The sequence below is a fragment of the Elaeis guineensis genome, chromosome 11, assembly GCF_000442705.2.
Source record: "Elaeis guineensis isolate ETL-2024a chromosome 11, EG11, whole genome shotgun sequence".
Classification (NCBI taxonomy): Eukaryota; Viridiplantae; Streptophyta; class Magnoliopsida; order Arecales; family Arecaceae; genus Elaeis; species Elaeis guineensis.
The window spans coordinates 120,733,082-120,749,200 of NC_026003.2; the positions used below are offsets into that span (position 1 = coordinate 120,733,082).

General features: G+C 35.1%; 1 protein-coding gene across 1 annotated transcript; it reads right to left on the reverse strand.

The window, feature by feature from the left end:
- Window positions 1-7,280: 7,280 nt before the first annotated feature.
- Window positions 7,281-12,358, reverse strand: LOC105037554 (probable amidase At4g34880). The gene is given in 7 exon segments (XM_073245707.1): window positions 7,281-7,671; window positions 7,748-7,946; window positions 8,537-8,703; window positions 8,706-8,778; window positions 11,429-11,447; window positions 11,450-11,642; window positions 11,759-12,358. Coding segments are annotated over 7 exon segments (1,533 nt in total). The 5' UTR covers window positions 12,284-12,358; the 3' UTR covers window positions 7,281-7,314.
- Window positions 12,359-16,119: the final 3,761 nt, after the last annotated feature.

The following is a 16,119-nucleotide window of genomic DNA, read 5'->3' on the forward strand; positions in this document are numbered from 1 at the left end:
GTTTAATAGCCATTAATAAAAACAAGTACGTAATTCCACTTTTGTTTTGTTTGATAGCCATTTATGCAGAATTGTTTTTGGTTTGGTTGCTCAAAGTCAAACATCCAGCTCAGGCTTGAATCAATTTTACGTACTCTGTCATGGAGGTCTAAGTTACAAGCTGCACACCGCTCCCGCGTCTTTCCAAGAAACCTTTCTTTGTGACGGTCTTTTTTACCACTTGCACACGTTATTTAAAATTTACAGTGAGAATTTAACCAAAAATAAGTGAATCGATAAAGTGAACCATTACTATAACTATAGCTGTAATGTCTAATCAGGCATCCCATTTTGTTATATACGTTAGTAATTGAGATTTAACTGATGATAGTTAGCTGCCATTAATGAGATTTATTGGACTTACTCCAGCCGGAGCACGATCCAAATCTGCCCTGAATCTAATTGGATCGATCCACGCCAGTTCTCTTTCGTCTCTAAAATTTAATAATAATAATCCTAACCCATCCATCCAGCCATCTCCCTCTCCTTCCCCAACACCGTCGTTAGTGAACCGGTTTATCGAGCAAGAGCAGGTCAATAAGAATCTCACTGGAGAAGCGATTCACTTGGAGGTGGACAATATGCAACTCCTTGCAGCCGGCGAGGTTCAATCGGAGGGGTCAGACAGGGCGTTGAAGTAGAGGCTAACTATTTAGAGGGTGGTGAGATTGTTGAAGATTCTGTTGGGGATCTAGCCCATGAGATGGATGGCCAAGAGGCGGATCTCGGTAACACGGTCACTATTGTATTTCACATCCACCCACGACCAAGGTGTCATTGACGGAGGAGGAGGAGGAGACCATCGCAGCCACCGCCACTGCTTGGAAGGTCACCGTCACCTAGTTGAAGACCGCCCACTAGAGAAGTGGCTCCCCTGGAGGGAGACAGTCCAGAGCTCCTTGCAGTCGGTGAAGTTTGGTGAGAGGGGATCGGAGAGGGTGTTGAGGCAAAGGCTAACCACCTGGAGGGCAGTGAGGTTGCTGAGGGTTCCAGTGATGACCTAGCCCTCGAGACAGATAGTCGGAAAGCAAATCTCGATCATACAGTCACATTGTATTTCACATCCACCCACGATGCCGATGGAGAAGGAGGTGTTGGATTTTCGTATGGTGCATATGCATATGGATTTCAAAAATCTTTTTTTCAAAATAATGTAACGGAATAGAAGATTAAAACTTCTTTTAATCCAAAACATGCATGTATAAAAACAAAGTACCTAAGGATCTAGTTTATATGCTGAAATTAATACATATCAATTTTATACTTAAATAAAATATATGATCAGATCATACACATATTTCGCTTTTTCTTTCTTCAAATCTAGATTTAGAAGAAGATAGGTTCTACTTTAGCTATATAATTATCTGACCTCTATGGGTATCTTCTCAGAAGCAATCTGGATTGGTCCTCTTTTGTGAAGATCCTTCTTCCCTAAGTTGGATCCTTTCCTACGTATCCAAATCAACCCTATTGATCAACCTTTGATCTTTTTGTTGATCTTCTCTTTTCTTCTTCTTGATCTTTATCTTTCTTTCTTGATCTTGGAGCAATCAAGAACTACAAATCAGATTTGTGAAGAGGGAATGCCTAACTTTCTTGGGCAGTTGAGATGGTGAAACGCCCAACTAATTTGGACGTGAGAACTAAAGGCCGTGTGAAAAGAGCATGGAGGCTTAGGGAGGCAGTGGTTTTTTGATCTGAAAATCATGTTAAAAGAAACCATGGGTGACGTCACTTAAATAGGTGGTTGTTTGGGTTCCATCCAAAATCTAATTTGGTTCAAAGAACTAATCCCAATCATATTAAGATTCATATTTGAACTCAACCCAAACACCAACCAATCCATGCCTAATAGGATAAAGCGCCGCCAACTATTGGTGCCCTTTTGAATGTTTCTCATGTGGAATATATCAGCAGAAATAGGGAGGAGGGCATCCGCCCTTTGCACCCTTTCTTTCTTACATGCATAACCACTACGTAGCACCCCTTTTGATCTTATCAATTGGCATCCATTTAAAATTAATCAAGAAATTAATTAGTTGGGGGACTAGGCCCCTTCTATGCTTGATTCAAATCTATTTGGACCATCAACATTTGGAGCCCATTGAATCCAATTCAATTAGGTTAATTATAGGTGATTGATTTGAATTAATTCTTATCAAATAAGCAATCTAAGTCTCAAGAAGAATTAAATTTAACCATGTGCTAGCAAGATTCTCTTAAATTCAATAGGATTTCTCCTAACTCAATTATGACTTCATAAGTCCAATTATTTAATCCAGATCAATTCTTTTATTATGTGACCCTATAGGTTCAATTTTGTCTAGTAGTGAGATTTATACCATGATCTTTATTATAATATCATTGAAATTCTTTTCAAATAGATCGGAATAATTTCACTCTAACTCAACAAGGATTGTCGATCCAGAATAATTCTAGTGAGCTCTTACAATCCATCAATAATATCTAGCAGTATGTAATGAAGCAACCGATGGCACAGTCGGTGCCGTCCAGACGTAGCCACCGTCATCAACGGCGATCACCATCTCCTTTTTCAGAGCGACCGTCTCGATTTTTCTGTCGAGACGAACAACCACATTCTCGACAGTCTCAGCATACTACTCATCATTCACGGTGTTCTCCTTCTCCTTCCCATCTCAACAGTATTAGGAAGGGAAAACGATCGCGAATGCCATCCGCTTCTCTTTCAAGCTCATCGGGAGGTTCTACCCCTGGAGTTTTTCGACAACGACGATTCGACGATTACGATCGTAAGTTCTAGAAGATCAATCACCGACTTGTCCAGCTTCAAGTGAAAGATCGAAAGTCCTCCAATGACTACGACTTTCACACCGCCCAGCCTCCTTCTCAGCACATCTTGGACCAACCGATCCCATCTCGATTCAAGATACACAATCCAGCAAAGTCAAAAAAGAATCTCAAAATATAGTTTTTGTGTGATTCTGTCCCTCTATCGTGAGTTTCGAATAGATGGTAGGTTACGGATAAATTGTCAAATCTCAACATCAGTCATATGACAGATTCAATTAGCTCAAATCCAATTATGATTCTCATGAAAATTTCTTTCCATCAATCATACTGCTGTGGCTACAGACTTATAAATTTAACCTCTCAAATTCTATAGGACCACTCATTTCTATCAAGATCGATAGATTTCATTTAGATACGCATCCTACTCCTATAGTGGACCAACTGTCGCTAACATACACCACATAGTCTCAAGTGGCTAAGAGGTCATATTTCTATACAGTCAAACTCCAGCAACCTCACTGTAAGTAATCATGCTATTGTAGGTCAAAGGACCACTCATACAACTACAGCATCGAGATGATCACTGACAATTGAATAAAAATCTACATGATCTCTCGTACGATTATGCTCAGCATTAATTATTCTCTAATAACTATCCGCACTTATCGCTCAGTATCTCTACACTATAGATTAGAGACTCATCTATCTTTAATGATTCATGCGCCGATCTATCCGGATTGATCACCGTCCCCATTATGATCTTTATTATAATATCATTGAAATTTTTTTCAAATAGATCGGAATAATTTCACTCTAACTCAACAAGGATTGTCGATCCAGAATAATTCTAGTGAGCTCTTACAATTCATCAATAATATCTAGCAGTATGTAATGAAGCAACCGATGGCACAGTCGGTGCCGTCCAGACGTAGCCACCGTCATCAATGGCGATCACCATCTCCTTTTTCAGAGCGACCGTCTCGATTTTTCTGTCGAGACGAACAACCACATTCTCGACAGTCTCAGCATACTACTCATCGTTCACGGTGTTCTCCTTCTCCTTCCCATCTCAACAGTATTAGGAAGGGAAAACGATCGCGAATGCCCCCGCTTCTCTTTCAAGCTCATCGGGAGGTTCTACCCCTGGAGTTTTTTGACAACGACGATTCGACGATTACGATCGTAAGTTCTAGAAGATCAATCACCGACTTGTCCAGCTTCAAGTGGAAGATCGAAAGTCCTCCAATGACTACGACTTTCACACCGCCCAGCCTCCTTCTCAGCACATCTTGGACCAACCGATCCCATCTCGATTCAAGATACACAATCCAGCAAAGTCAAAAAAGAATCTCAAAATATAGTTTTTGTGTGATTCTGTCCCTCTATCGTGAGTTTCGAATAGATGGTAGGTTATGGATAAATTGTCAAATCTCAACATCAGTCATATGACAGATTCAATTAGCTCAAATCCAATTATGATTCTCATAAAAAATTTTTCCATCAATCATACTACTGTGGCTACAGACTTATAAATTTAACCTCTCAAATTCTATAGGACCACTCATTTCTATCAAGATCGATAGATTTCATTTAGATACGCATCCTACTCCTATAGTGGACCAACTGTCGCTAACATACACCACATAGTCTCAAGTGGCTAAGAGGTCATATTTCTATACAGTCAAACTCCAGCAACCTCACTGTAAGTAATCATGCCATTGTAGGTCAAAGGACCACTCATACAACTACAGCATCGAGATGATCACTGACAATTGAATAAAAATCTACATGATCTCTCGTACGATTATTCTCAGCATTAATTATTCTCTAATAACTATCCGCACTTATCGCTCAGTATCTCTACACTATAGATTAGAGACTCATCTATCTTTAATGATTCATGCGCCGATCTATCCGGATTGATCACCGTCCCCATTATGATACTACGATTTAGAGTAATTTAGGAATTAATTATATATGTCTCCAATTCTCAATATCTTGAGAATTTATACCGTAAACATTAATTTCTTAGATGATTCAAGGACACATTGTACTTGAATGAAAATAAAAACTTCTCCTTTTATTGATCAAATTAATATTTTAAGTATAAATTTATATCCTAAAAGAATACAATGTGTCAGCCAAATTAACTTCTAGGACACATCCAACAGGAGGTCGTCACCACTTAGAAGGTCGCCGTCGCCTGGTTGGAGACCGTACCTCTCGGAAGGCCATGAAGGAGGAGGAGGCCTAAAGGGAGAAGCATCTCCAAGAATCGCAACTCGCGAGTCTCTTGAAAAATCTCATTCCCCTTTTATTAGAATCTATTTTAATTAATTTGATAATCCTAATTTCTTACTTTAATTAATATGGCAATCCCAAATCCTTGCGTTGATTAATGTTTTTAGAGTTATGGTGGGCAAAAAAAAATTTTGAGAACTGGACTTGAGCCAAATATTCGTGCTCTTGATCAAGCTGGACTTCAGGCTCGGACTCTAGCTAGGTCCGAACCTGGTCAAAGATATATCTGAGTCCAGTCCGAAAGATAAACGGATCCTGTAATTGGGTCTAAATCTAGTCTGAACTATTTTGGACCTAATCCGAAGCTCAACCCAAAGTCGGCCTAGTCCTATAGATTTTGAACCAGTCCGAACCCAGTTCCAGTCCCCCAGTCTGGTGTTCTCTGTAAAATAATGCTCTCAACCACAACATTATTAAGGCTGCATTTGGTTGGGACTTGGGACATAGAGCATGCATAAGATATGAAATAAGGCTTATGCCCGCTAAACAATATTAAAAAACCTGGTGTAGACGGAGAACAGCAATATTGCTCAAATATCTATCACAGTTATAAATATTTGCAAAGAACCTTGTCACGAGCTATTCGTATCATGAATGTTCCTGTTTGTATAAACCTTGTTTTAGCAATACACAAAATCACCTTCATACTCCCCACTGTTTTACCTTGCTCTCCCTTGACGTGGGTGCGTACCACTCCAGTCTCAATAGTGGTTGTATTCTACCAAAAAAAAAAGAGAAAAAAAAATTGTGGCTGTCATGTCAAGTTTTTCTTTCCCCTAGTACGGATGCTTTTACCACTAACTGGACTATCGTTAATTACTTGAGAATGTAAAAGATAATTTGGTATTTCTACTTAGATTATAAGCAGTGAATAGCTTTCCTTATGATAAAGGTTAAAATGATTGAAGCCTCCTAATATTTTCTTCGCTTAAAAAAAAAAAACAAGTGACAAAGGCGCATATATCATTAATTCATTTTATTTTTGAAAAACAAGATATATACTAGATACGTTTAGGATTATTATTAGATGATTATCATTCCTAGTTGGACTATGTGCAATGATAACTTTTCATACGTCCATATGTATATATTATCAGCATAATAATTGGTTGCTTGGAATTTTATGCAAATAAAATTCATAAAAAACAGTGCCACGTGGAGTCATAGATGACAAGGGTGAACACATTATGATCCATCTTATTTCAGATAGCAATTGTATTATAAAAATTGCAACCTAAGAGCACCTCAATTATGCTACACAGAAATAAAAAATTATAGCCAAACATAAATAAGCATAACCTGTGGAATAACGTTGCCGATAAGAATAACATCTCTTTCAACCGATGAATTCTCTGTCAAAAACTGCTACAATTTTCTTTGCCATGGAGAAATTATTTTTCAAATAGCCAAGATCATTTGGAAACTACCGCTATCAGAAAAAATAAAGTTCTTTAATTGGTTAGTTTACCATAACAAAATCTTAACAGCTGAACTCCCCAAAAAGATGAAATGAGCTGCCCTTTAAGATGTATTATGTATGGTGAAGTAGAAGAAACTATAACTCACCTATTTACTACATTTTTTTTTGGGCTCCACTTTCATTAGAACTTAAAATACCGCGACCACCTGAAACAATGGAAAATCTGTGGACAAACTGGAGAAAGTTCATCAAAGATAAAAGATGAAAAGTGACTTTAGATTGCCTAGTAGCAACTATTTGTTGATGCATCTAGTTAGAAAGAAATCATTGAATTTTTAAGAGGGAGGCAATAACACTGCAAGTGGTCGTCCAACAAGTTATTTTCTTCTCAGAAGCTGGATTAGTGACTACTCAAGCAAGTGCTTGCTCAAAGAAATAGAGAATATATAACATGTGTGGTCAAAGCTCATTTGATTTTTTAGAAGATCACAATTTCAATTTTAAGCTAAACAATCTCACAATCTCAATAGAAAATCATGTAGCTCCCTTTCATGGCCCTGGCATGAATAGTGATGACGAGGCCTCATTGTTGATGGGCATGCATGAAATTAGGCCATCCTTGTATATATTTTATCTTTCAATAAAATAGGATGGATCAACCTCCCTTTCAACACCACCAACCCCCCCCCCCCCCCCCCCCTAACACCAACCCCAACAAAAAAAAAAAGGAAAAACTTTTCTTATTCATATATCAAACGCAGCCCAAACAATTAATGTCCTTTTCATGGCTTATATGATGGAGGTTTTCGCATATTTGTTGTTTGTTCAAAAGCATAGGCAATCTCAATTAATTTTGGCTCAGAACCCTTTAAACCACCAAAACTAATGCCAAAAGGTTTTCCATCCAAGTCATATCCTGCAGGAACACTAATGCCTGGGTAGCCACCGATGGCAAGAATGGGAGATATATTTGCATCAGGTGTCACAATTGCATCTAATTGTTTCTCCATCATCAATCTTTCCAATCCTATCCTGGATAGCTGAGTCATATTAGCAATTGCACTCCTTTCAGCGGGACCAATCCCACTTGTGTGTTGAGCCGCCAAGAAAATAAGCTGTCCAAATTCTTCAGTCCTTTCCTACATTTAAAAAGTAGCAAAACCTAAGTTTTATTATCTTAAAAAGAAAAATAAAAAAATATATATTTTGCATTACCTCAACACTATGTTCATTGTTGAAGGCTATTACATCTGCAAGAGACCTAACAGGAGAATAGGACAACTCTGACAAGTAAGCATTCAGGGATAACTTAAACTCAGCCAATAGTGCAACGAACTCGTCACTTAGCAGATAGTCGAGGATGATGCTCCAATTTGCTATTTCAAGGTTGTCGACCAATATAGCTCCCTTTTTGCTACCAAATATTTTGTCAGATGTTAGAAAAGCATACGGATATCTATATATATGATAGTAATTAATAAAGAAAATTATTCTTGAAAAACAATAATAGAAAATGACAACATTGTAGGCTTTTGTATATTTTGGAGGCCAAGTTAACCAAGTCAGTGTTTGGATTAGCTCCGGTTCACATCACCACCTCTAGTTTGGATCTAAATCAAACACATAGGAAATTACCTCTTATTGAATAGTCGTCGCCTAAATTTGATTGGAATTAACTTTTTGTATTTAAATAGATCCAAGAATGTTGGGTCATGCATAATATAAAAATTAATCTTGTGAATCTTCTCTCCTCTTAATGGAGCCTGTGCAAGGGATCCATACTTTTCTAAAGAGAGTGGCGAAAATGGGCAGTCTTACTGTATCTCAAGAGTATATTTCTCCAAGTGTTTGGCAGAAGAAGCTATCTATTATATTTTTTAAATGATCAAGGGAAAAGGCAAAAGAAAAAAAAGGATAGACTTAGTCAATTGACTATTTCTAGATCAATTTAGTTAGCAGCCTAGAATGATGCAATAATTCCAGGTGTTTTTGTGATAAAGTTACCTCATTGTGTTGAAATGCTCCTCAAAAGTCTTCTGACGGACAGATCCTTCAGAAAATTCGAAGAAGCCGGCTCTTAGAACTCCCAATCTTTTGCCCTTCAAACCCTCCACCTTTAAGAACTGCTTGTAGCCACCTTGAGGTATATACTTTGATGCCGCAGGGTTGCTTCCTCATCTCTTGGGTCATAACCCACAATTGCCTCTAACACATGGACAGCATCTGAGACTGTCCGACAAAGAGGTCTGCGCTCAAATAGAGAACATGAACAATAAGTAACGAGGATAAAAAGAAAAAGAAAATGTCACACACAAGACATTTTTACAGTTGTACATTGCTCATGGTTATCAATTGGGGGAAACAAGATACTCTGTTGGAATGCGATGCCAAGTTTGTTGCTGCAGATATTTATGGCCATATGCCCCTTGTCACTTGTTCAATTACATCACTCTTTCATTCTTGTCTATAGCTATAAGATTTTACTGTTTTATCTGCCGCGCGCTCTACAAGCCTCAGTTCCCAATTATTCGCTGTTCCTTTCCTTTCTATTCTAAATCTATCTGTTTTGGCTTTAGATCTTCCCTAATATGCTGGTACTGTGTTGCTGTTCACCTGCCCATAGCTTTTTTAACTTTTATGTTGACAAAATGTATCTGCTGTTTATGCACTGCTTTCGTAATCTTTTAGTTTTGCCATCCATGATGGACTAATCGTGTACTTTGTCCGGCGGCGTTATGAAATTTTTTATATTCTGATTTTCTGCACTGCTCTAACATCATATTAGAGTAATGCGATAATTTGCATATATCAAAAAATATATATATTATTCATTTATTTTTATTGACTTTTTGAACATGTTTTGTTCGTGAGAAAAATTTTTTTTCCAAAAAATAATTTTTAAAAAGTAACTTCATTTTCTGATAATAGAATTTTGATATATTTGGTTGACTATGAGAAGATGATTTATTATAAAGTAGCTTATGTTTGGATGAACACTTATTTTCTTGAAAAAACTATGTAACATACATATTATATCCTTAGTAGATATAAAATCATATATTTTTACTCATAAACTTTATATAAATATTAATATTATATTTATATTAATATTAATATATTATAATATAACATTAGATCATAATAATTTATTGTATTAATATAATACTAATATATTAATATTATATTAACATAATATGAATATTTTAATATAATAAATTTATTAATATAGATATAAATATGATATTATATTAGTATAAATATTATATCAATATTAATAAAAATATAATATTAATATAAATATTAAAATAATATTAAAATATAATAAATATTAATATTATATTTATATAAATATTAAGATAATATTAATATAAGATTATATTATTATTCAGTATTTCATCTTAATCATCTATTGATATTTTATTAAATTTTAATTATAGATCTTAAAAGAGTATTTTAGGAAAGAAAAAAATACTACCACTTTTTATATCACGAGAAGTATCAAAATTCATTTCTCCATAAATTTTTACTTTCCATGAAATATGAGAAGTGACTTTTCATGGAAAGTACTTTTTTCATTCTCTCTCCTCTTAAAACTTCAACCAAATAAAAGACACTTTTTTCACTTTCCAAAAAATACTCCCCCACCCCCCCCCTACTTTCCACCAACCAAACGAGTCATTTATGTATTTCTTTTCCGGTACGGATAAAATTGCTGCTTTCTTATTCAAAAAAATAAAAAATACATAAGACATTTTTTATTTAGTTTTCTTAGAGAAGATTACTTCACATGTACGGCTTTCTTGATTGGATGAAATAGTCCGTGGCTCTCTGACTTGGATTAAATCTAACTATGTTATTGTTTGGTTTCATAAGCATTTGGATTAGGTCAGGTCGTGCGGGCCTCCAACTAAAACTTTAACTAATTAAACGTCACACCAGCCATTTTCAACCCAAACTTCTTAATAAATGTACGTACTTTACCTACAGTACATTCTGTTAATGTTTTTATGGACAAGTCTGATCCGAAAGCACGTGTATGTACAATCTTGCGTTTACCAAACCCTAGCATCTCTCGTTCTAATTGTAGTCCAAAAAAAAAAAAGACACAGTTGGCTCGAAGGAAAAAAAAATCTCTCAAAATAATTTTTAAAAAAATTATTTTTTATAAATAAATTTTTATATATTTCATTATTTATAAAAAATAATTTATTATAAAATAATTTATATTTGATTGGATATTTATTTTTTTAAAAAATATAAAATATCTATTATATCTTTAGTAAATATAAGATCATATTTTATTACTCTTAAATTTTATATAAATATTAATATTATAGTATAATATTAGATCATAATAATTTATTTTGTTATATAATACTAATATATATTAATAATATATTAATATATAAATTTATTAATATAAATATAATATTAAATATAATAAATATTAATATTAATAAAAATATTATATTAATATAAATATTAAAATATAATATTAAAATATAATAAATATTATAATATAAATATAAATATAAATATTATATTATATTTATATAAATATCAAGATAATATTAATATAATATTATATTTTATTCAGTATTTCATCGTAATTATCTATTGATATTTTATAAAATCTTAATAGTACATTTTAAAAAAATATTTTTGAAATAAAAAAAATATCATTAATTTTTATTTCATAACATATCTTAAAATTATTTTTTTATAAATTTTTATTTTTTATAAAATGAGAGAAGCAACTTTCTTAAAAAAAAAAAAAAAAATTCTATTCTCTTCCCTTTAAACTCTAACAAAATAATTTTTTTTTATTTTTTAAAAACTATCTCTCCCCTCCACCACTTCTCGTGAACCAAAGGAGCCTAAGCCATCCGGTCTTACCCGATGGTGTCCTGTCTGGGGAAATTGGGACGACCCCAGCCCGGCTAGTGAGCCCCACCGTGGGCTTGATCCCCACCACCGAATTCCTTGCCGCGGGGCAGATGATGGACCCGTCCGTCTCAGTCCCCAGCGTCACCGCCGCCATGTTCGCCGCCGCCGCTATTGCCGATCCGCTGCTCGACCCGCACGGATCCGCCGATAGTACGTATGGATTCTGCACCCATCAATATTCTTCCTCCAGTACCGAATCAAAAGATAGAGACGAAGCATTTTTACCATTTTTTTTTAAAGAAAAAAAGCAGCAGCGTTAATTGGACTCTATGGACGCACCCGGCCCTGGCCGCCGCGCGCGCTCCACCCGTTGGGGGCGCCCAAGGTGCGGAAGTTGGCCCACTCGCTGAGGCTGGCCTTCCCCAATATCACCGCTCCCGCCCACCTCAGCCGCCGGACCACCCCGGCGTCGCGCGGCACCACCGACCCAAGCAGGGCGAACGAGCCGGCGGTGTTGTTGAGCCGGTCCCTCGTGGCGATGATGTCCTTGAGGAGGACCGGGATGCCGTGGAGGCCCCCGCCCTGGTGACCCCCGCTCTGCCGCTGCCTGTCGGCCCGATCCGCCTGCCGGAGCGCGTCAGGGTTCACCTCGATCACGGCGTGGAGTAGCGGGTTGAGGGCCTGGATCTGGTCCAGGTAGTACTCCACCAGCTGTCTGGAGGTGAGACTGCCCTCCTTGAAAGCCTGCTGAATGCCGTCGATGGTGGCCTCTTCGATCTCGAATCCACGGCAGTTGGTACAGACCAAGAGCACCAGGAATAGCGTGGAGAGGAAGGGAGAAGCGAGGGGCGTTGTCATCTCCATTTGCTGCCCGTTTCTTCTTCACCCGGGTTGGGATGTTTGATGCCTTTTATATGATCTCGGGCATTAGCATTTGTAGTTTTTGTGCCTTGGATAATAGCATTTGTGGTTCCACGCGGTGGTTGTAAATTTCCGGCTTAGATCGAATTGGCCAGAGGCCATCTTGACTTTCTCGGATGCGCCATTTCAAAATTTTCAATTTGATTTTTCAAAATTTAATAATTATGAATTTTTTATTCGGTCCTTGGCCAACAACTCTCAGTACTTGCATGATTTAAAAGCACCGTAAAGGTACTTTCGACCAATCCTTCCAAATACGATCATCAAAATAGAGTTGGGCCAAAATAAAAATAAATAGCTGATGCATGATAACCGTTGGAGATAGAGATCGATGGTCGATCTTTAGATCGGCAGTGATCAAAATTTATCGGTGTCTTTGATTCAGATAATATAAATTTTCTATCCATAATAGTAATAATTTTTTTGATAAATATTCATAACAATAATATTTGTTAGGATGTTGAATGTCTTTTATGTGATTTTTGATATGTTTTTTTTTTTAATATCTTGGGTATTAGTACTTTTCGATTCTAGTGGCGGTGGACCTTGTCCGGCAGGTCAGTGCCTTCTTTTTTTTTTTTTTTTTTTTTCTTTTTTTTTTCCTCTGGTAAAACAGAAGCCCATACAGAAGGATGCTGGTAGTACAGGTGGTATAGCGTACAAAAGGAAAAAATACAAAAGACAGCAGGTATCACAAAGAAAGAAATACAAAGTTCAGTGGCTTTTCAGTGTACCATACAATTGCCGGCCAACTGACTGGCAGAAGGCCATTGGAACCAGCGTATTCTCTATCGTGACCGGTGCAGGGGCCTTTAGGATACTAACAATCCTCGCAGATCGCCCTTTTAAACATTGATGTAAAAGGCACCGGGAGAGGGTGGTCAAATGACTTTGATAACAGAGCATCTGTTCGTGCTTGTTGGCAAAAATTACCTTTAGGCGTTCTACGGTCAAACATTTATAGTAATTTCCAATGGAAGTCCTGATTACACCACCAAGAAGCATTGCATGTGGCATGTAACAGTATCATGTTTCCCTCTATAATTTCCAGTCATTTAGTCAGCATTTCGCCTGGAGCTTAACTCCAATCTTTTATTCTGCATTATATAATTTCATGCTTGCTTCCCTTTTACTAAGAGGGCCCACTTAAAAAAGCAAAAAAATGAAATCAATATTTTTGTTTAGGATTTTTCACATGTATATCCTCTCTCGTATTCAAATTTGCATAAATATCCTTTCAAAATTGATATTTACATGTATATCCTTATAAAATATCTTTTTTTTGCATATGTACCTATATCATCTAACATCATTAAAATTAACAGTTTAAAATTAACATGACTAAAATATCCTTATAGATAGAGGTGCAAAAAGAAAAATTTATAAGAATATATATACAAATAGCAATTTTATGAGGGTATTCATGCATGTTTGATTATTTGGAAGGATATACATGTAAAAAACTCTTAACATAAATATATCTCTCTTAATTTGTTAATTTTTTTTATTTTAATAAAAAAATTAAATATATCTCTCTTAATTTGTTATTTTTTTTATTTTAATAAAAAAAATTAATATATATAACTAAAATAATAAATTTATTTAATTCATTAATTTACATAGATAAAATGATCTTTTTATCAAATGATAGATCAAAATTATTTTATCTAAAAAAATAAATAGATCATAACCATCTATGTTTCCTCTAATGTGTAACAATATGCTTTTAAGAAAAGTATCTAAATCTGATATTAGATAAATAGCTTGTACATTTGCATAGTATGGATATAGTTGTGGATTTGGATATTATGTTTTGATAAAAATTTTTAATCTTATTATATTTTATTTTAAAATTTTTTATCAAAATTATCTTTGTAAAGTGTATAAGGTATATCATGTAGTTATAAGATGGACATAATCATCCCATCTTGTATAAAAATAAAATATAATATAGTATTTTAGTATATAAAATATTATATAATATCATCATTGTGTTGTTATATTATATAATATGTTACTACATTGTAGAGTAAGAGGGTCTAAATCCATCTAGATGAAATAAATAAAAATTAAGTTAGAATTTTTTACGTATATATCCTTTAAAACATTCAAATTTGCATGAATACCCTCATAAAATTGCTATTTGTATATATATATATATATATATTCTTATAATTTTTTTTTTACATATCTATCCATAAAGATATTTTAGTCATTTAAATTTTAAATTATTAATTTTTAATGTTATTAAATGATGTGGGTATATGTGCAAAAAAAATAAGAAAAAAGAAAGATATACATACAAAACAAGTATTTTATGAGGGTATATATACAAAAATTAATTTTGAAAAGATATTCATGAAAATTTGAATATTTAGAAAGATATACATGCAAAACATCTTTTTGTTTAGTTACTGTATCTGATTTCCTCCTAATGGCATCAAGATTCAAAAAAAAACCTCCCTCATGCGATACACGTGATTATAAAAATTAATGGACAAAAACCGCTTTCCAAAACGCCATATAATTTGCAAACAAACAATTGAATATCTAAATCCCAGTGAATGATTGAGTTACGCAACTTACTGACCCAGAGAAAAGGAATAGAATAGCATAGATAGAAAGGAGTGCGCTAATTTTTGCATGTTGTTCTTCATTGAGAGCAAGGCGCGCTTACTCGATTTCTTACGGACAACTTCGCCGGAGTTTAGCGGCAACACTTGGAAAGCGTTCGATAAGGAGGTCTGCATTCGAATAGACAAGGTTAATCATTAATTAATATTTGGCATAATCCAAAATAAGTGATAAGAAATATGGTCTTAATGATTTCTGATGTATTTTAATTTTACTTGATTAGCGCATTTTAACCTGTAGTTGGTGTGCTTTTCTGATATTACGCTTCAAAGAGATTGTGTTGAACCTTAAAGAAAACTAAATTTCTTAAAGGTAGAAGCGTTCATAGACATGATGGCTGGAGGAGGTGATAGACATAGATGGAGTTCTGAGCTGTAATTGAAGACATAGATAGATAAATCAAAACATTATCGCATCACATCTGTGTGTAGCCTCATATTAATTCACTTCAAATCCTGGCACAATTTAATTTCATTGGAGGAATGATTAATGTAAACCTAGTTCACACCATGATTTTTCTTTGCTAAACAGAATTTATTAAGCTAATCTAAAATAAAATACATCCATAGGAATCAGAAAATTAAATATTTAAAAATTCAGTAGGAATATTTGTCAAAGTCAACAGTAAATTAAATCCGTTATGATTAGCCACATGCATTGTCATCCAATCTACGATGTTGTTAGCTTCTACAAAAAGACTATAGAGTTATCTCTATTTTCTAGCAATCCTATTAAAACACATGGATATGGATCTTTGATGAAGGTGTTGATCAAAGAAGAGACCCAACAAGTGCCGGGGATTTTTAATAATTAGGGCGAGATAAGGTGGATAGTTTAGTTGGTAGATATTGTTGCGGAAGGATAGTGTCTTTCATCCCATATCGATTGTAAGTTAAAGAAGAGTCTGGCTTGTGTGGAATACGATCTTCTCTTCCTTCGTGATGCCCTTCACATGAGACAAAACCATGTGACACCTAGTCAAAGTAGACAATACCTCCAGTTGAGCTAGAATGGACACTTCTCACCCTTTTGCTCCACGAGGCTTATTTTAGAGAATAGAACCGTGAAACCCATGCCATGGACCATCTGAAGTGAATAATACCTCATGCATGCGGGAATAGAGACTGATCCATTCAAACCATGAG